The sequence below is a fragment of the Dipodomys merriami genome, unplaced genomic scaffold (assembly GCF_024711535.1).
Source record: "Dipodomys merriami isolate MVZ:Mamm:240054 unplaced genomic scaffold, mDipMer1.0.p SCAF_25, whole genome shotgun sequence".
Classification (NCBI taxonomy): domain Eukaryota; kingdom Metazoa; phylum Chordata; class Mammalia; order Rodentia; family Heteromyidae; genus Dipodomys; species Dipodomys merriami.
In genome coordinates, this window is record NW_027203937.1 from 6,848,699 (window position 1) to 6,870,461 (window position 21,763).

A 21,763-nucleotide genomic window follows, 5' to 3' on the forward strand; every position below is an offset into this window, starting at 1 on the left:
TCTCTCTTTCACACACACACACACACACACACACACACACACACACACACACACACACACACACACATATACAAAGGCAAATGAATATGTTGTAAAATTTATATATTTCTAAAGCTTTATATGCGTTAAAAACAGTTTATTTTGTGTTAAGTAAAATTACAGTGGAAATAGTTCGATTCTAAAACAACTGTTTTACTATTTTTTTAGTAATTGAAATATAACATTATATAAAGCATATAATTCTCCTTGCATTTTTCTTAACTATAACATATTTAAATTGTGAAGAGAAGTGTGTTTTAGTGTAAAGAACACATGCTGACTTGGATAGTCATTTAGATTTGATCACTTCTGAGCTATGTGACCAGGAGCAAGTTAATCATTCTTAGCCTCATATTAAAGTGGGTTGAAAATTCTCTTGTAAGATATCTAGGAGGAGTTGGGTGCCAGTGAATCATGCCTGTAATCCTAGCTACTCAGGAGGCTGAGATCTGAGGATCGCAGTTCAAAGCCAACCAGGGCAAGAACATCCCTGAGACTCTTTATCTCCAATAAACTACTCAGAAAAGTGGTGCTGTGGCTCAAGTGGTAGAGTGCTAGCCTTGAGCTGAAGAGCTCAGGGACAGCAGGTAGGCCCAGAGTTTAAGCCCCATGACTAAAAATATATATATATTTATGAGGAATCAATTGAGATACTGTAGGTAGGATACCTATAATAACTAGGTACTACAATAATAAGTCCTGGGATATTATAAACAAACATTTATCCCATCAGTCATTTTTTTGCTTTTATTGTATTGAACAAAATGTATTAAAATAAATTCTATGGATCACATGTATTTGTATTTTCTTTATCACCACACGCATTTGCAGATCACAAAGGTAAGGAAAATATGAAAATATTAAAACTAAGTGGTATGCAGTCTCTTCGATTAGATACTGGCAATGTAAAGAGTTGAGGCTGAAAAATATATTTTATGGATGCATCAAAAGGAAGACCTCTTGTTCCATTCATTTGTCTGAGACCAAATCAGGTTCATAATATCAAGCTAATAGGATATGCAGAATCTGTTCCATCTACTGGTAAAAAAACAGTTTGTGCCACCACAAACTTTTTATGTAGCAAGTGGCTGAGGCACAAGTACATTCTAAATATAAATATGTATTTAATCAGGAGCAACAAGGATATGGACAAACAACATTAGGCATGCAGGCAAAGGATTATTGCCAACTTGTGAGTGTGACTATTGCTATGGCATTTGTGTGCAATGTTGACAGGGAAGAGTAGCAAGGAGACAGAAACAAAATTAAATTTTGAAAGGAGAATTACAAATATGACCCAGCACTTGTTCTCTAAAAGCATTGGGTTTTTCAGAGAGGAAGTTGCAAAACAATATTAAGGAAAAAGAAAAATCACAGAAAATTCTTGAATGAATGTCTCTAAGTTCTAGTAGTTAAAATATATTTTAGAAATAAAAATAGTTATCAAAGAAGAGGTGTAATTTTATTCTTTAGTATTACCTATTGAAAGTGTTAGATATTCAATAATTTCACATTTTTATTTCATAGATTTATTGATGTTTTCTTGAATAATTGAAGGACAATAGATTAGATCTGATTAAAATTCAGAAAGAATGAATTTTTTAAATCCAATTGAAGCAAATTAGAACACTTGTCTTGCTTGTTGAATAATTTGGCACAAGTAATCAGCATCAGTAAGGTTTACTGTCTATATCTGTGATAGAGAAAATGAATTTGGGTCTAGATCCTGCCATGAAATTTTGTGAACTTGGACGAGTCCTTTTCCTTTTATTGATCTTTTTCTTAGATGTGTTAAGTGAGGGAGTTAATCTGTAGGTGATAATTTCCATAAGTATATTTGTAACCTTGACATTCCTGGCCATTCTGTTCTATTTACTGCTGATGTTTTGCTCTATATTTGAAACTAAGGCCTTTATTTTTCAGGAGCTTATTGAAGCAACAATTTAGATTGGATTTCAAAATCAGATCCTGAAATTAACACAAGAGGGCATATTGTAAGATTTCAACTCTTTGCTGGATTGTCTAGAAAGTAGGTAGTATAGGATCTGAATTTCTGACAGTAAGAGAGCACAACATTCTCAAGAGGAGATCTTGTTTTGCTTCTCTTTTTTTGGGGGGGGGGTCCGGTCGTGGGGCCTGAACTCTGGGCCTGGGCACTGTCCCTCAGCTCTTCAGCTCAAGGCTAGCGCTCTACCACTTGAGCCACAGCGCCACTTGCAGCATTTTTCTTTTTGCTTATGTGGTGCTGAGGAATCAAACCCAGGGCCTCAGGCATGCAAGGCAAGAGCTCTACCACTGACCCACCTTCCCAGCCCTTGTTTTGCTTCTCTTCTTTGCACATTAATGTGCATGCACTTTGTGATAAGCCTTATATAAAGCTAAATAAAAACACTTAATAAAATTGCATAGTGTTATTCACCATAGAAAATGTAGAACTGTTCAGCATAAAGAACAAAATAAACATACTATTACATAATATCTAATACCTAGAAGTAATTATTTTGGTGACTTTTTTCTCAGTATGTTCAGTCTTCTGTATCTATGAGTTCCATATCAATGGTTTTGACCAACAAAAGATCAAAAGTATTTGTCTATTTATTTGGAAGTACTGGGGTTTATTACAAGTAATCAAGTGATGATTTAAAATATAAAGGAGGATGTGTGTAGACTTTATGCAAATAGTGTGCCATTTTTCATATGGAATTTGAACACCATGGATTTTGGTACCCATGGACATCTTCTGGAACCAATGTGGTAAAAAAGAGCTATCCCATCTCCACCATTTTAATCATTTATTATATCTAAGTTTATATTTTTCACTTTCTATTTTGAATTGTCTAGGCTCAGAACTTAATACCTCAAAATAGGGTGTAAAATATTTGAATAGAAGGCTCTCAAAAAGCAAGTCTTCTTCAATCTTCCATGTTCCTTTCTCTTTCTTTTGATCCCAAGGTGGATCACAGAAACAATTCCTTTCCCCCAAACCACAGCTTAAATCCTGGGAAAAATCACTCCCTCTCCTCTTCTTTTCCCTCCCTTGATGGTTCTACGACATGTCCTGCACCAAACTTGTGAGGATAAAGGTCATACAGAGAGGCAGGAAAGAAAATGGGCATACAGCCCTTGCTGAAGATTCTGTTCCTCCCTACTTTACAATCAAGACATACTGTTTTTGGTTTTTGGTTTTTCCCATCCACATATTTCCACAACTATCCTTGTCTTTAACTAGGTATATCCTAAGACAGTTTACCCTGGGACATCTGTCTTCATTTCCTTATGAAGTCATTGGTCATATAAAAATTTTATTGGACTAATTTGTAGTTTCTCTTCTATTAATTGTTTTTGGTTAGATTGTTTTCCTACAGAGGCAAGAAAGGTAGAAGGATTGAACAAAATTTCCTCCTCCATGGTCCACCAGAAGAGATGTAGGAATGCAATTTTCATTTTCCTTTCTTTCATGAAAGATAGGATTATAGATTTTATTTTATTTTATTTATCTATTTATTTTTTGGGGTCCGGTCGTGGGGCCTGAACCCTGGGCCTGGCACTGTCCCTCAGCTCTTCAGCTCAAGGCTAGCGCTCTACCACTTGAGCCACAGCGCCACTTCCGGCTTTTTACTTTTTGCTTATGTGGTGCTGAAGAATCGAACCCATGGCCTCAGGCATGCAAGGCAAGTGCTCTGCCACTGAGCCACCTTCCCAGCCCTGGATTATAGATTTTAATGCCTTGCTTTTCTCACTTTAATAACAAATCTTGAATACACAACTCTCTAAATTAGTTCAGAGAAATCTTCATAATTGTTACATCTGCTAGTAGTTATCAAAAATGACATTGACAAAGAGTTTCATCATAGACTTGGCTGATTTTGGTTATTGGTGAATACCAACAACCAAAGGTCGCTAAAATGATAAAATCATATGGAAAGTCTGAGATTATTTCAAAATGCATTGAAAATTAAGGACAAATATAAAACAATAAACAATAAGGCCAATACATTTGTAGGATTGTTACTTAAAAGATTTTTTTTTCCATTTTTGCCCTCAACTTCTTCCCTATCATTATCTGACATTAATCTTTCTTTGGTTGTCTATTATCTGAGATAATATAAATTATTTGCTCTAATGTATAAGGCTCTTTTGGGTTTCTGCTTTCATTTTCCATTTAAATTTTCTTTTTACAAATCTTGAATCATGCTTCACCAGTGCTAGATAAATGTGCTTGTCCAACTATCTGTTCTAATACTTCAATATTGAATTGAAATTATCTGTTTAAATACTTGTCTCATTTCACTTCCTTCAAGGTATGGTATAAATAATCATTTCATAAATGTTTATTAAATTTAATCTTTTTTGAATTTCCAGAGCTCTTCATTTGGGCTTTTATTTGACAGAATTTTCTATCAATGTGACTTTTTATTGTTTATTTCCTCTCTTACACTACTCATGGACTTTTCTTTGTATTTTCTCTGTGATGTCTTGTTCAATGCCTTCCATGTAATAAGAATTTATTAAATATTTATTGAAGCAAAAATTAGCTGAACACCTTTCCTGATAGCCAATACTCTCTTTTCTTGAGCGCTTAGATTGTATCTATGTTTGACTCTCCTTGTCTAGCTTTTCAATAAATCCTAAGGTCTTTATCCTAAGGGCAAAAATTTTGAAGTTCCTATTCTTTGGCAAAAGAAATGACAGTCTAAAGTCATCAGTTATTTATAATGCTGAAGTGGGGTCTATTAATCAGCAGCACCTTTTTGAAAAAAAAGATAGGGAAGAAAAAGTAATATTTTCTCAACCATCAGTTGTTTCCTGGCCAATTCCCCTATAATAAAAAGCAGATTGATAAGAGAAAAGCATATAAATTTACTTAATGCTCATGTTACGTAATATGTTGATGAAAAACCCAAAGCAACAGGGAAAGCATATTTTTATGCTAAGACTGATGAAGAGTAAATAGCTATGTAGAAGTATGTTTGGACAAAGAGGGTATAATCCAAAGTTTATACATCTGTTAGAACTTAGTAAAAAGGATTTTTTTCTATTTCTGTTTATTCTTATCATTTCTCAGATTCCAAGGTGTCAAATTTTGGGATAGCACATACCGAGTCCTATCAAAAAACTTCAATCTCACACCTTTGTACTTACAATGTTTCTTATACCTGAAGAGGATAGTGCGACGGACCAGCTCGGCCGGAGCACTGGGACCGACGGGACAGGGATCTCGGGATAGGTGGGCAAAGGAGTCGGCGAAGTGACAAACAGACACAGACTCAAAAGAGTTGCATCTGAGTGTGTCTTTATTGAGGAGAATTAACATTTTTATACAGTGTGTGATTGTGACATAGATTTTTTGTTTATTTAAGCACGTAATCAATTTTTTAAAGGCAAAGCATTTATGAATTACATAAAAATTAATGACTATCCCACCAACTGTTTAAGCTAAGTGGTGCGAAACAAGTCTAGCATATTGTTTAATAAAATACGTCATCTATTCAGCCTTTTTTATGTTTAATAATTAATAAACCTAAGACAGGGCTGTACTTACATTATACTCTTTTTAATTTTATCCAACTAAATTTATCTTTATAAGCTCCTGTATAAGGAAATGGTTCTTGGTTGGTTCAGGAAATATGTCACTAACTTTATATTTTGTGTGAAAACACCATCTATTCCCTATAAAGTAAGTTGGACTAAACTTAATCATAACTGTTGGGAGAATCTTTCTTTTTCTTTTATAATCAGAGGTCCCTTCTTTTTTGAACTCTCTAAACTACTGGGATAACTCTTTCTAACTTAGTTTAGTTCATTGATTTTGTCTGTTAGACATATCTAGAAATTTTAAGTCTTTATATTTACTATTCATGAGCTGCAAAACCGCTTGTGAAGTTGTAGGAGTTTCTGGAGGCAACGTCACATCAGATGATAGATTGATTGGGGGATTGCCCACATTTAATCTTTGGCCTTAGTCTTTATTACTTAGAGAAGCCATCTCTATTGGACTGGAAAAATACAACATGCTCTGTTCACGGATCAATGGAAAAATAGCCAAAACGAGAATAAAGACAACGAATGTACAGCCAAGAAGAATATAGTAAGAATAAAGGTAGAGGCTATAAAGGTGCAGCCAAGTGTATGGGAAGCCTTGAACCAACACCCCCTTCCTGGGGGCATGCTTCCTTGAAGCTCTTTGTCCAACACAATCTCTCACGCAGACTCCGCAGAAGGTGGCGTGGCACCTACTGGTCACAGAAAGATGTCCACTCAGCTGGAAATACCAGGAACCACTGGAAATGAAGAAACTTAAGTGTTTGATCTTGTTTCTCTGGCCAGAGACTGTTCATTGAACTTGCAGTCCCTTATTCTGTTGTCGAGGTCAAATCAGAAGCCATCTATCCACCACAGGCAGCTTTATGGAAGTGCTCCGCCCACCTGTGCTGGTCTCTCTTTGCTGAACCCAGCTAAGGACTCCTTGCAGACACATCTTCATGGCTGCTTTGCCTGCTGTGATCTCTGCTCCTTTCCAAACGCTTGCTTCGGCAGCTTCCTCTCCATTGTGCCTCTCGGACTGGGTTCCCATGGTGGTTGGCTACTGAGCTGCTTATTAGAGGAGGAAACAAGAGTTGTTGTATACAATGGCAGGCCTGAATTGGCCTGGAGGCAGGACAGACTCTCTCCCAGGTGGGACTTGTCAGGGCACAGGGCAGGCATCCTGCCACTGGGCCCTGGGTCACTGTGGTGAGCAGCAGTCACACTGGAATGTCTCTTTCTCAGAGAACAATGGGTTAAGTCTGACCAGATTGTCTTTTTTAGGGAATCCAGTTCTCCACCAACTCCTGGGGGATGCCTGGGGCTTGAGTCTATGTCAGGCTCCACTCTTGTCCAGAACCTTTCATTCCAAAAGTTTCAACCAAGTGTATGTGGCGTGGCAGGATAGTATAGAGTGAAGTAAAAGTAGATTCTCTGGAAATATCAAGCTCTAAACATATAAATAGGATTAGGCTTCTCTAGAGAACAACTTAGATATAATTTCGGATAATCTGTAACCCTTCTTGTTCTTAGAAGATGGAAAGGGGCAGTGTTTTCCAATGGCCTAACTTCATGAAGATCTGTTTGACTTATTAGTTGCAATTTGTATGGCTTTTAGTTCTTAAAAGGACATTTTGTGCATGATGCTTAGCAGTACTAACATTCATTTCCAAACAGAAGAATTCTAGGTTTGAGCAAATAGTTATAAACAGGTAAACAAGTAAATCTACAAGGCAGTTAATAGGGTGGATATATATCTACTGAAGAATTCTAGATTTTTTTATTAAAAATTATGGTTTCTATTGAAAGGCGTGACATTGATCAAGGCACATTCTATTCATAAACTGCTTTGTTGAATGACAAGTCCTTTATGCAACTACTTTAAGATAATAAAACATTTTAAAAATTGTGATTTGTTTTTAAGAGGAAAAATTTTATTGTAGGAAAGCTGAATCAATTTAAAGTTAAAATAAATGTCAGACATGTTGCACAGTATGGCATAAACCTGTGTATACACTGTATAAGTAAATAAATATCTATACTCAACTCCTTTGTATTCTTACTTTGTTCAGGAGCTGTGGAAGATACTAAAAAGGTAATAAATGCACTGCCTTGAAGGAACTGAAGATCCACTTGAATGGATAAGGCAATGGTATAATCAATGCTAAACTCATTTTCCCTCTATTTGAGGATGTTCCTAGAAGAAATGAGCTGTGCTAATTCTTATTACAGGTATAAAGGAGAAGAATATATCTTGAGAACATCATGGGATGAGATTCCATGTATAATTAGAAAAAGAGGAAGGGACCAGCACTGAATTTGAAAAGGAGAGCATCCACATAAATCATCTTTAAAAAACAGAAAATGGGAGCCCAAGTCTAGAAGTCAGTTGTGAAGGAAAACATAGGTCTAGAAATTGATTTGAGAGTCAACTGTGACTAAGAACTGAGAGAAGATACAATGGAAAAGAATGCTGAACCCAGGGCCTAAATAAAGGAAGAAAGTAAAGAGAAGGAAAAACCTGAAATATTGGAAGGAAGGTAGGAGACAGACATGTTTCTCTGAATATCAATGAAAGAGTTTTAAGAAAGAAGAAATAACACCTCCTGGTGTGAAATACCAGGAGGGAAGGAATGAGGGCTATAGAAAGAGAAAGATCACCAGGACTAGAAGGTTCTTGGTAAATTTTGAGAGTGTAGCATTCAGGAAGGAAGGGCGACATTGAAGAGGCAGCTTCTGGCCCACCTAGTTTTCTGTATTATTTGACATATTCCATGTTAGTTCGCATTCTCTCTCTCTCTCTCTCTCTTTTTCTCTCTCTCTGTCTCTCTCTGTCTCTGTCTCTCTCTGTCTATCTCTCTCTCTCTCATCTATTTAGGATGGTGAGATTGTAGTTCAAAGCCAGCTCAGTCATAAAAGTCTGCAAGAGTTTGTCTTCAATACAGTATGTTCACAAAAAATAAAAATTTAAATTAAAAAAAATAATTGGCAAAGAGCCAAGCTGAGGCATGGTTCTGGTGGTAGAGCACCAGTGGAATAAGCCATCAAGGAAGCATGAATTCAAACCTAATACTGGCAATAAAAAAAAATGAAACCAAAAGCAAAATTTTCACAAATTTAACTTAATGATTTGATTGATTTTGTTAGGCATTCCTGTATTTAGCAGCATTCCACCTATAAATTAGAGAGGTGCTCTCATAAAGTGAGCTGAAGGGGTTGGCTTTATAGACAGAAAAGCTCTAAACAAAACAGAAACAAGGAACAAAAATAACATTGATCACTTCAAAGTTACTTTCCTTATTGGTGTTGAAATAAATATGATTTCCCTATTATGCTGGTTCCAATACCCAGGAGCCTCTTTTGACTGTTTCTTGTGAATTTCCTATTTAATTGGAGAACTGGCCTAATTTAAAAGTTCTGTTTGATTATATTCTTTGTAGCATGAGTGAGTGCATTTGTTTGGTCTGCTCTGTTGAGTTCAGGAACTCAATCCAAAATAGTGACCTCCCATAAACTTTGTTTCACACTATTAGCATTTAAAGATAAAAGTATTTCATGTAATAATATAGACTTCTACGTTTTCTTAAAAATTTCAAACTTTTGGCAACACTGACTTGAGTTATTAGAGTCTATAGGTAGAACATTCAGCTTTCCATTTTGCTAAGAATCATCTATCTCTTCCTAAATATGTTTTATACCTGGTTTACCTGCAAGAATTTAACATTTCAGCCTCCAAATAAGTGATTTTCAAATTCACATGTGTCAAAATGACCTCAAGGTCTTGTAAAAAAATGAACTGAAGGGTCTCCACTTGGGTTTTAAGAGTTTGTCTTCCTAACAAAGCATTTGGTGATGTAATTGATGCTAATCTGGGGACCACAATTTGCAAGGTTGGTTATGTGAGAAGTAAGGAAGTGGATTTGGCTTACTCTACTCATTAGGTACATAAGCTTTTTTGTTCACAAAGAGCTAGGTCCTGTTTTCTGTAAGTTAGTGAATGAATATAACCTATTACATGTTGAATATAGCTTATAACTCCATTAAGTTGTTCTGTTGTTGTATTGTTATTATTTTTATGACTATTATGTCTTTTAAGAAGACTATTGATTTTGGGGTGGAGAATGTCAGACACAGACTGATAGCTTTGGAGCAAGAATGGTCAAAAGTCTTTTTAGATCTTGTTGTGAAAGAATAAAGGAAGTAAAGATGTATAAAAGAAAATTACTATTTACACAAGAGTAAGAGAGATGACATGTAATTACCAGGTAAAGTAGGAATGACAGATGAAAAAGCACAAAAAAACTAACAAAACATTAAGATTTTTTTTAGGTTTCATTGTTTTATTTTCACACATGCATATAAAATACATCAACAATATTCACCCTCCTTCACCCTCTTTTATATTTAGGAAGTATATATGGGGTCCCTTCTAGCAAAAGAAAGTCATCACTTGGTTGAGGTTCAGTTCACATCACCCACAAATATAGGAGAAAAAAATAGAAGACCATAATGCCACCATAAATTATTATCTGACATTAATTAACCACCATAAAACCAGAAGTAGTGCTATGGCTCAATTGGTAGAGCACTCACCTTGAGCTGAAGAGCTCAGGGACAATGCCCAGGCCCAGAGTTCAAGCCCCACGACCACCAAGAAAAAAGAAAAAAATACAATAGATAGAATCTAGGCCTAAAAATACAAGGCATAACATGGGACTATTTGGGGAGCTAAGAAGTAAGACTGGAGGGGCTGGGAAGGTGGCTCAGTGGTAGAGCACTTGCCTTGCATGCCTGAGGCCCTGGGTTTGATTCCTCAGCACCACATAAGCAAAAAGAAAAAAGCCGGGAGTGGCGCTGTGTCTCAAGTGGTAGAGCGCTAGCCTTGAGATGAAGAGCTGAGGGACAGTGCCCAGGCCCAGAGTACAGTCCCCATGACCGGACCCCCCCCCAAAAAAAGAAGCAAGACTGGAAAAGGGGCAAAGGAGAAGGTGATGATGGGGATGTGAATCCTAAAGAAGGACATTATGCATATGTATGAAAATGGCAAAATGAAACACACCCAAATGAGCATCAGGAAGGAGAGAGGGTTAAGAAAATAATATAAACTGGGTGAATTTCACCAAAGTATATGTGCATTTAATTAAATATTGCAGTAAAACTCTTTCATACAATTAAGTTAAGCTAATAAATATTTTTTAAAGGATTGTCCAAACTGGTGTCAGTGGCTCACATTTGTCCAAAATCCTAGCTACTCAGAAGTTTGATATCTGAGGATTATGGTTCAAAGCCAGCCTAGGCAGGAGAGTCCATGAGACTTCAATTAACCACCAAAGTGCCAGAAGTAGAGCTATGGCTCAAATGGTAGAATGCTAGCCTTGAGCATAAAAGGTCAAGACAGGACCAAAGCCCTGACTTCAAGCCCCAATATTAGGACAAAAAATAAAAGAAGTATCTAGAAGAAGATGAGCTCAATTTCTCTCTCTCTCTCTCTCTCTCTCTCTCTCTCTCTCTCTCTCTCTCTCTCTCTCTCTCTCTCTCTCTTAAAATTTTTATTTTATTGTAAAGGTGCTCTACAAAGGGGTTAGAGTTACATGAGTAAGGTACTGAATATATTTCTTGTCGAGCATTTTTAATGAGCTCAATTTTCAAAGAATGATTTGGAGTGGAGGCTACCTGCCTTTGCCAAAGTTCCAATTAACATTCATCAACACACACAGACTTGGAATCAAAAGTTTTATTGCATTGTGGAGTATACAGGTAGAGAGCACATCAGAATTTTCTGAGAGCTTCTGACGTATCCTAATGGCTTAAGCCTCACTTTAGGAATGCTGACTTTGAGGTTCATTGATAGAAGGACTGAATAAAATATTGAAGTAAGCACATTCTCCCTAGTATCCACAGAATCTAAGGTGATAGGACTTTTCCTTGATGGCTGAGAACAGAAAGAGAGAAGCTTTTCCTCTGATGTTAGCCCTCATTTTTTTTTTTCAGTTTATCACCCACTTTTGCTGACTGAGTCTTTAGACTTGCTAACTAATAGAACACTATGTAATAGCAACATCAAAAGTGGAGCCACTGACACCTAAATCTTTACAGAAAATGGCAGGGGAGTTAGATACTGAGAAAGTACTATAAACAATCCTTTGGAAACCTTGCCATATAGATACAAATCCAATTGGCCTTGGACTTTGAGTTCTAGTGGGATATAAAAAAGATGCACCCTGTCCATGGTTTTCATTCAGCCCTGACCTGTTTACCACGGTCCTTTTCTGTGAAGTTAGTGCATTACAATAAAAATCATTGACTTGAAAAAAAGATATTGGAAAGATAATATACCAAGGGTTGTCAGTGCAGTAGATTTAATTACTATTATGATGTCTGGAGGAGCTATCAGTCCAGATGCCCCTCGATAGACAAATGGATCAAGAAACTGTGGTATATATACACAATGGAATTCTATTCATCTATTCAAAAGAATAATATATCATTTGCAATAATATATCCTTTGCAAAGAAATAGAAGGACTGGAAAAATATGTTGAGTAAAATAAGCTAGGGCCATAGAGACAAAGGTTGCATGTTTTCTCTCATATATGGAAACTACAATTAGTTTGTAAACATGTAAGTAAATTCATTGGATGGCATGAAAGTGTATAGAAATGTGATAACTGAAGTACAGTAGATTCAAGGGAGAACTCAAATAGCATAATTCCTTGAGAGGCAAAGTCAAACTTCTACAAATAAACACCAGGAAAAGCGTACTTGAACTGAGTAGAATGGGATCAAGGGGAGAGGGGCAGACAAATGAAAAGGAAATAGTGGGGGCAGGGGCAAGAGGAGAATGCAGTCAAGCATTCAACGTATATCCTACAAAATTAAGAAAAATGAGGGGAAAGGGTGGTTTGGGAGTGTTTGGTGAGAATGTTCAAAGGAGTAACATGGATCAACACATGTTGTAGTCATAAATTTACTTTGTTGAATGATAACTGCTTTATAAAACTACTTAAATTTTAAAAAAGAACAAATTCTCCAAGCAATAATCTATATGCAGTAGTAGCTTCCATTTATCTTTAAAAAAACAAAAACAAAAACTAGCCTTGAGTGGCTTTTAAGAAACTGCATCTTCTATAATTCCTGCTGCCTTTAAGTCCTTAAACAAGGCTGTGATTTTCATTATTTCTGAGATTCTCCATGGTTTCTACTGGACCTGAGAGAAAATAAGGAAAGAATTGGGGATTGATTTACAAACTTAGCTTTTCTACAGTAGCTCTTCCTGATGAAGAGAATTCCTCCTGACCTTTATTGGCAGTTACAGTTAAATTAATACCGATTATACATTTAGCAAAAGGATGACATGCTGAATTGCTCCAAAGAGCCTCCTATACAAGGCCTCTTTAGATTTCCTGAAATAAATCCTATCCAAACCCAATGAGGCGAATTCTGGTTCTCTAATGCTTCATAATTCCCAACCTATATGTGGCTTGGATGCTGTTTCCAGTAGAGCTATAGAGTCTGACTTCCTCTCTTCCTTGAAGTTCTTCATTAAGGATTGGAGACAGGAGAATGCCATGTGGTTGTTCAGGCAGAGGAGAGTTTCTTAGCAGAAGCCAAACTACCAGCCTGCACAGACAGAGGTGTGCAGGGGCGAACGGGGAAGGGGGGTCAGGTAAGACAGGGTATATAAGGAGAGGGCTGGGAGCAGCTATGGCTGCAATGGATGCCAACATCCATCTGAAATCATCAGAGCCTGGGAACCTCTTCTCATGGTCTGAAGGAGGCGTGGCCAGGATAGATAAGGATGTGACCTCAGAGGAAGAGGAAGTGACCTCAGATCCTAGGGGACCTCCCACGATTCCCAGCTGCACCAATTGTCTGGGTTACAGATGCTGGGTGGGGACTTGTAAGGTGCAGAGAGAACAAAGGCGAAGGAACATTTTACCAGGGTAGACCTAACAGGTTACAGCTCTAGCTCCATCTTAGAAATAAGGAAACTTTGATTTTTATTATTAATCACCATTTCTCCTTGAAGTAATTGAGGTCACTAAAAAGGAAGAGAGGGATTTCAAAGCCTGGAAGGCAATTCATCTAGACCCATATGAGCAAGGCACATTTACTCTTAATTTGGGATGCTATGCTGATGTCTGTCTTTCAGCTCAACAAAATGGGTCTGAATATTTTTGCTTTATTTATGCAGTCTTGTGTCAGTAGTAATGCCATAATACTGCCAACATACAGAATGGTAGATTAAAAGCATCCCCCTTAGGGACAACAAATTATGGAAACAAATTAAGGTAGACTATCTACATCATTTACATAAATGTCACTGTAAGGGCCTGTGTTTTGATGTGACCCTCTGGACTATGTTCTTCTATCTATTCATGCATTTATTAATTCAGTTTAATCATTTGTATTTTTTCATTCATCAAATAAATATCCCTGGAAATTGAAAGCCAGTAAAAATACCCTGCAAGTCCTCCAACCAAATTTCTCAATGTTCATAATCAGTTTATGTCCATGTTTTTAGAAATTGTCTGGTAAGGGATAAGATTTTCTGCTCACCTAGAATGATTATTAGGAGCTAAAGATGACTGGTAGTCTGATGAGGAAGTTTATCCCACCTGCAGAAGAATTTACAAGACAGTTTTGAGAATATATATCTCAGGACTCTGTCTGTAAGCACTTCAGGAATTTCTCCTCATTAACAAATGTTAAGATGAAAACATTTGTGTGCACTTGAATATAACATGTCAATGTTATATCAGTCCCTGATCTTTTCTCCTTCAGAAGATAGTTACTATCAGCAATCCCTTCTTGTCACTGGAAACTGCAGAGTGTCTAAGATTTTAGCTTCTTTCCCCCCCTGCAAACTAAGAAGAATGCCACCACTTTGAAGATGCTGCCCAAGACAAAGGATATTATTAGTTGCAACAACAATACCTAACATTTCTAGCTTTTCAAACCTCATTTTTATAGGGCCATGCTGAGATGCCTATATGATAAACTCACATAAAAGCTTTCTTTTATAGGTCACATTCCCTCAGTTGAGAGAACACATATATTTTTATAATGGTCAGTAAGTAAACTTATTCTTTGCTCAGCAAGTAGATACTATTCATATTTCCCAAAGCTATAGTTATACAAGATCCTTGCAAAAATGGTTCAGTACAGAGGCAGTTGATGTGTCTGCTTGTTCTGAAAGGTCCAATAGATACCAAAGAGCATGGAAATGCACATGAGAAGAAAAAAAACACTCTTTAGTGCTCCTCCTCTTATTAATCATGTTCACCTTATGCCAAATTTTCAGTTTACTTTGTAATAATCCAATTTCAACATTCCCTAGTTGAAATCTTTGAAATTTGAAAACTCCTCTTTGAATAACTGTCCCACTTTATGTTTTCTCTTTGGGAGCAATATAAAAATGGGTTAAGCAGTACATTCATATTCTGAAACTGACATAATCACCACCTAATAATATTTATTCACTTCGAAGATATTTTAAGGCAAATGCTGCAAGTTTGAGAACACGGACTTTACATTTTAGAAAATAAGCAAGTGTTGATTTTTGGTTGCAGTGGACCAGAGGAACATGTTTCCTGTGTTGAGCAAAATAATGAAAATCAGTGCTTTGAGAGTGAAACTGATGAAAAGACAAGTGCATGTATTGGAGTATTTTCTTTGTTTCTTTGCCTACTGGGTAAATGCCTTGTTCCCTGTGGGTATTCTTTCTAGTAGTGTTCAAATAAAAGAAAACATTGTAACTTTCCATATTGCCTTCCTCTGCTACTTAAACTGACATTGAATATGTATCATTTTGAATAGTTATGTATTTAATTTCGGGACCTATGATTTGGTACTCAGTCTTAAATTGTTAGATCATAGAGATATTTATAAGACACTTAAAATTTCCTCTCTTGAAAGTGTTTTTATTTAGAATAGAATAAAACTCCTTGAGACAGTTGTAATACGCTAAATGTGATTCCAAGAGAGGAAGTCATCTAGCTTGGCAGTGACACTGTTGTTCTCCAAAGAAGGGGAGGGAGAGTGGATGTCCAGCTCAGCTCATGCATACTTAGAAAACAAATCTTTGGATTTCCTTTCTGTCCACAAGAATATTTATATTTTTAATTCCTGAAGGTAAAGTCATCAGGACTAAGTAAAAAAACAAACAAACAAACAAACAAAAAACAAATCTACCAGCTTATCAGGCAGCTGAACTAAATAAATGGTGGCGTCTATAGTAGAAACACCTCAGTGTTTTCATCATAGGAAAACATATTGCTAGCCTATGTTACTTAGGCTCTGAAGGCTTGGTTTCTTTATATGAAGAATTATGAGATTTTAATAAGAATATATCTAGTGCTAACTGGTGAACAGTAGGTATATCATACTACTGAAACGAATTGCAAGTTTTACCTTTTATTAAGGTAAAGACATCATTGAGAACTTTAGACTTTTACTGATGAAGACTTATTTTGTATTTAAAGTGCATTTTCCCCCTTTTCTATTGCATTTCTGTCTTTTGAACAGTGATATTTCGAAGCAATTTTAGCGATGCATTCTATGCTCAAATAAATCTTCTATGTGAAAAGATAAAGCCTGGTAATCTGACATTCCAGCATTCTAGTGAGAAACAATCTGAATTGTTATCAGCTCCTAGAGCAAAGGAGGTGGTACAAGGAGTGACAGCATCTATTGTTTGTTTTCTTGATAATGGTCATTCTAATGGGTGAGGTGGAATGTCAGTGTTGTTTTGATTTTCACTGCCTTCATGGCCAGAGAGGTTGAACATTTCTTCATGTGTCTGTTGGTCATTTCTACTTCTTCTGAGAAATCTCCCTTTAAGTTCTTAGCCCATTCTGTTGTTTTTTCTTTCAGGGTTCAATTTTTTGAACTCTTAAGTATAGTCTGGCTATTAGGGCCCTTGTCTGATGTATAGCTTTTCTCATTCTGTTAGCTATTTAGCTTGTTAGCTATGTCTTACAGTCTTACTGCACAGAAAATGTTAAGTTTGATGTAATCAAATCTATCAAGTCTTTAATTTGCTGTGTTTCTGGATCTACATTTAGAATGCTTCCATCTGTTCCCAGGAACACTAATGTTTCCCTTCCCCTTTCTTGTAAGTTTCATGGTTTCTGCTCTTACTCTGATATCTTTGAATCATTTTTAATTTATGCTGCTACAAGTGATATATGAAGATCTAGTTTCAGTTTTCTTCATGTGGATATTCAATTTTTCACTACCATTTGTTGAAGAAGCTGTCTTTCTTTCAGCCTATGGTTTTGTTGTTGCTGCTGCTGCTGTTGTTGTTGTGGCCGTGGGGCTTGAACTCTGGGCCTGGGCACTGTCCCTCAGCTCTTCAGCTCAAGGCAAGTGCTCTACCATTTGAGTCACAGAGCCACTTCCCATTTTTTGGTGGTTTATTGGATATAAGAGTTTCATGGACTTTCCTACCCAGGCTGGCTTTGAACCATGATCCTCTGATCTCAGCCTCCTGAATAGCTAGATTACAGGTGTGAGCCACTGGTGCCTGGTGATCCAGCTTATGCTTTAGCTCCTTTATCAAACATATTAGATGAGTATATTCTGGGCCTTCAATTCTGGCTGGAGATGATGCAGCCAACAAGGAAGACTGTTACACTGTTAGTGGGATATAAGCTTCTGGAAAGCAATATTGAGGTTCCCCACAAAACTAAACAGGATCATTCTTTGGCCCAGCAATTCTACTCCTGAGCATTTACCCAGTAGAATACAAAGAAAGTTATATAAAAGCCATTATCACAATTGTGTTCATTGCAGCACTATTCACCATAGCCAAGATATGGAAGCAGTCCAGATATTCCTCAATGCATGAATGAACAAAACAAATGTGGTATATACACATAATGGAATTTTAGTCATCCATTGGAGAGAATGATGTCGTACCATTTGTAAAGAAATAGAAAGACTTAGAAAAAATCATATTAAGTGAAGTAATCCAGACCCAGAGAAACAAAGGCTGCATGATTTCCCTCATTTGTGGTAGATAGAATATTCCTGTAAATCTATAACTAAATATGTTTGGTCATCTGTAAATGGTTACAAATGAAATGACTGAAGTATAATAGACTCTATGGAAAGCTCAAAAGTATATCTATATGAAAGAGTAGGCCAAAGCCCAAGAAAATAAGCCCCAGAAAAAGGGGAGATGCAAAGGAGGGATGGGGCCAAGGATAGAGAGGTAAACAGATAAGGGGAAGGGAGAGAACACAGTCGAGTATTCATTGTATATACCACAAAATTAAGAAAAATAAGGGAAGAGGATGGGTCAAAGGGGGGTGAGAATGTTGAAGGGGTGACAGATTAAGATGCATTATATAAAAAATTCTGCTTTGTTAAATAGCACCTCCTTGGTACAATTACTTGAAGATAATAAAAAAATTTAAAGAAAGAACTGATAGGACTTGATGACAAAGGAAATTGAGTTGAATGGCATAAGAACAATGGTTGGGATATCAGAGAGGAAAGTGGATTAGGGATAAATGGGTAATTTTTATTATGATATCGTAAAGTTGAAGTAACAGGTGAAAATTAAAAAGAAATATTTGGAAAAAAAAGATAAGATATAGTGGTTGGGAACTAAGTATGGTGTCAAAGTAGGAGAGTGTGAGAAAATAGAAAGAACCAAAGGTCCTAAGTTGGAGACTAGAGTTTACATCTTGGCTCGAATATTAAGCAGTCATGTCAAGCTCATTAAATAGTGCCCTCTCTATCTGTAAAATGAAGCAATACTTATTGTGATTGCCCTGCAAGAGTGGATTAAAGATCAAATAAAATAATTATTTGTGAAAAGATAAATGCTGTGGATATCACATAGATTTAGAGACAACCAGGGACATGGCCAAATGCCTCTTAAAATAGTCTGTTGTAATGTTTTAGTTGTTCAGTGATTAATTCTAATTTAGAATTAGAAAACGGATACCAGTTAACTAGACTTGTTAGAAAACTGATACCAGTTAACTAGACTTAGATGTGGCTGCTAATGAAACTAAATAGATATGAGAACATGAAAAAACCCACAATGAACATATCTGAAAGTGTGGTCTCTGTTAATAAAAAAAAAAAAAAAAAGAGGAAACCAGGGGAGAGAGAAAAACTTGATCACAGAAAATCTATTAATCTAGGAAGGAAATATGGCATAGATGTAAGTTAGAGAACTAGAATGATTGTTTTTACATACTTAACTGTCATAATATATGTGGACAAAGCCTGTGTTTCACTTTCTAAGTTTAAAGTGAAAGGCTTTGATGAGCAAATTACCAGTCCTTTTGAAGTTATAATACCTATATCATGCTTTGTTAGAACATTAAAAATACTTATTTTAGAGAATCTCAATGTTGCCCTCAAAAATTTCAGGCTAAGGGGCTGGGAAGATGGCTCAGTGGTAGAGCGCTTGCCTTACATGCACGAGGCCCTGGGTTTGATTCCTCAGCACCATATAAGCAAAGTGAAAAAAAAGCCAGAAGTGGCATTGTGGCTCAAGTGGTAGAGCGCTAGCCTTGAGCTGAAGAGCTGAGGGACAGTGCCCAGACCCAGAGTTCAGGCCCACGACTGGACCCCCCCCACAAAAAACGTTCAGGCTATCACATATACTTTTCTTCTGTTAAATAGATATATCTTCTAATTAAGAATAAAATTGCAGCTAAGTTGTGTTTGTCCATATACTATTCTTTCCTGTATGTGTGCAGGTTTTGGGGCTTACCTTCAGGGCCTGAATGTTGTCCCTGAGCTTCATCTGCTCAAAAATAGCACTCTACTACTCAAGCCACAGCTCTACTTTCAGATTAGAGTTTTAGTAGATTATTGAAGCTGAGTGTCTCAGGGACTTTCCTAACCAGCCTGGCTTCATACTGTGATCCTTAGCCTCCTAAGTAGCTGGGATTTCAAGTATGAGCCACCATACCCAGTGAAATTTCTTTTACTTAATGTTGTTGAGCCATTAAGGTGAATTTTATGAGATTAGAGCAAAGATTTTCTGACCTTTATATTCATGCATTAAATGTTGTCGATGGTCCCTATTTTACAAGTGATAATCCTGAAAAACAAAACAAAAACAAACAAAACAGAATTAGAGGTCTCATAAGACCTGATTTCAAAACAGAATAAAAAGTAACATTAAACTCAATTGTGTAGTACTGGTATAAAGATATATTTTTGGGTACAGGAATTAAACTCTTCCATATCTGGCCAAAAGATTTTCAGTTAGATAAAAAGACTATATAAAAGAAAAAGAGATTCTTGACTAAAGGGTGGTGGGAAAGTTGGATTGTCCAGATGAAAAAGGATGAAGTTAGGTCTTAACTCAAAATAGATTAAAGATGTAAGTAAACCTTAAATTGCTCAATTCTGTGAGGAAAACATAAAACCATACTTTAAAAGCAAAAAGGTATTTGCTATATGTGGATAGAGCTAATAAGAATTATCAAGAAAATGCAAAGTATATAGATTTAAAATACTGAATACACCTTCCATCCATAGAATGAGATTGATGGTTATTTACAGAGAGCAGCCTAACTTATCTATGCTCTATTGTAGTGTAATGGACAGGTCACAGCTACCCTTTATGGACTACCTTTTATTTTGATACATAGAACCTCCTGGAGAGAAATTGACTTTAAATCCTCTAATTACTCACAAGAAATAAATTCTCAAAGCAGAATTTTGATGAGGTAGTTATATTCTTGTGTTCATTTCAGCATTTTTCACAGTTGTCAAGAGATAAGAGCAGCTTAAATGTCTATTGACAAATGAACTGATAAAATGTAAAGAAAAAATTATAAATTTTATTTGTAATGGAATATTATATAATCTTTAAAAGGAAGACATCTATTAAACCATAATTGTAGAAGACACTTAAGTGAGTACTACACACAGAAAAGGCAGAAAGACTCACAATCACAAGAGCACTGGAAAGACTAAAACTTAATGGAAGAATAGGTAAATGAGAATTAAGAGAGAAGAAAACATTATCATCTCAATAAACCAGCATGTTTATAAGATGAATATGTGAGAAAGAAAATAAGAACACTCATGTCAACTGGGAAAAAAACAAAAATAGTACATATATCTCAATAACAATCCTAAATCCTGGTTGATTAGATTTTCTTTTTTAAGAAGATTCAATTATTTTCTGTCTCAAAAAGAAAACATACCTTACTGGCAAAGATATACAGACTAAAGGAGTCTAAAGTCTATCTCAAAGGAGACTAAAGTCTATCTCAAAGGAGATAGACTGAAAAATTGTATTCCAATCAAATGGAATAAAAATTTAAGCTCAAGGAGCCATACTCATATCTGACAAAATAAAGTTTCAAAACAAAATTAGTGAGAGATAAAGCAATAAAGAAAATCACTATAAGTGATATAAAAGGAAAATTCCAACAAGCAAATAGAGAAAGAATGAATTTATATCCACCAAGCATTAGTGTACCCATTGCATAAAACAAAGATTATTGGAATATAGGGACAAAAAGGTCCAGATATAATAGTAGTGAGAGGTTTTAACATCACATTATCTTCAATAGATCATTTAAGCCAAAATATTAATTGATACTTCAGAGTTAAACCACATCAGAGATAAATGGAATTAACAGGTATCTACAGACATCTTAATCTATGATCTGAGAAATACACATTCTTCTTGAGATCCTGCGGAATTTCACCAAAATAGATTATATTTTCTGCCATTTGGTAAATCTTAACAAGGATAAACATGAAATAACTTATTATATCTTGTGAGATCACAATGGGATAAAGCAAAAAAAAAAAAAAAAAAAAAAGCGCCGGTGGCTCACGCCTGTAATCCTAGCTACTCAGGAGGCTGAGATCTGAGGATCACGGTTCAAAGCCAGCCCGGGCAGGAGAGACGGTGAGACTCCTATCTCCAATAAACCACTAGAAAACCGGAAGTGGCGCTGTAGCTCAAGTGGTAGAGTGCTCGCCTTGAGCTGAAGACCTGAGGGACAGCGCCCAGGCCCAGAGTTCAAGCCCCACGACCGACAAAAAAAAAAAAAAAAAAAAAATCAACAGTAAAAGAAACTACATAAAAGTGCAAGCAAGTGGAGATTGAACAATATATTTTTGAAAGATTAGCCAAACATACAAAGAAACTCAGAGTGAAGGGTTGGAAAAGGATCTACCAATCAAATGCCCCAGTAAGAAAGCAG

General features: G+C 36.2%; 1 protein-coding gene across 11 annotated transcripts in view; it reads left to right on the plus strand.

Annotated features, from left to right (window-relative positions):
* Dlg2 (discs large MAGUK scaffold protein 2) overlaps window positions 1-21,763 on the plus strand; it is a 2,075,786-nt gene that overhangs the window by 418,428 nt on the left and 1,635,595 nt on the right. The window contains exon 2 of one of the 11 annotated variants that reach the window (XM_070034870.1): window positions 7,635-7,657. The exons of the other annotated variants lie outside the window; for them this stretch is intronic. Within the exon in view, the coding sequence (XP_069890971.1) occupies window positions 7,635-7,657 (23 nt within the window). The remainder of the gene's footprint in view (window positions 1-7,634; window positions 7,658-21,763) is intronic. 11 annotated transcript variants of the gene reach the window in all.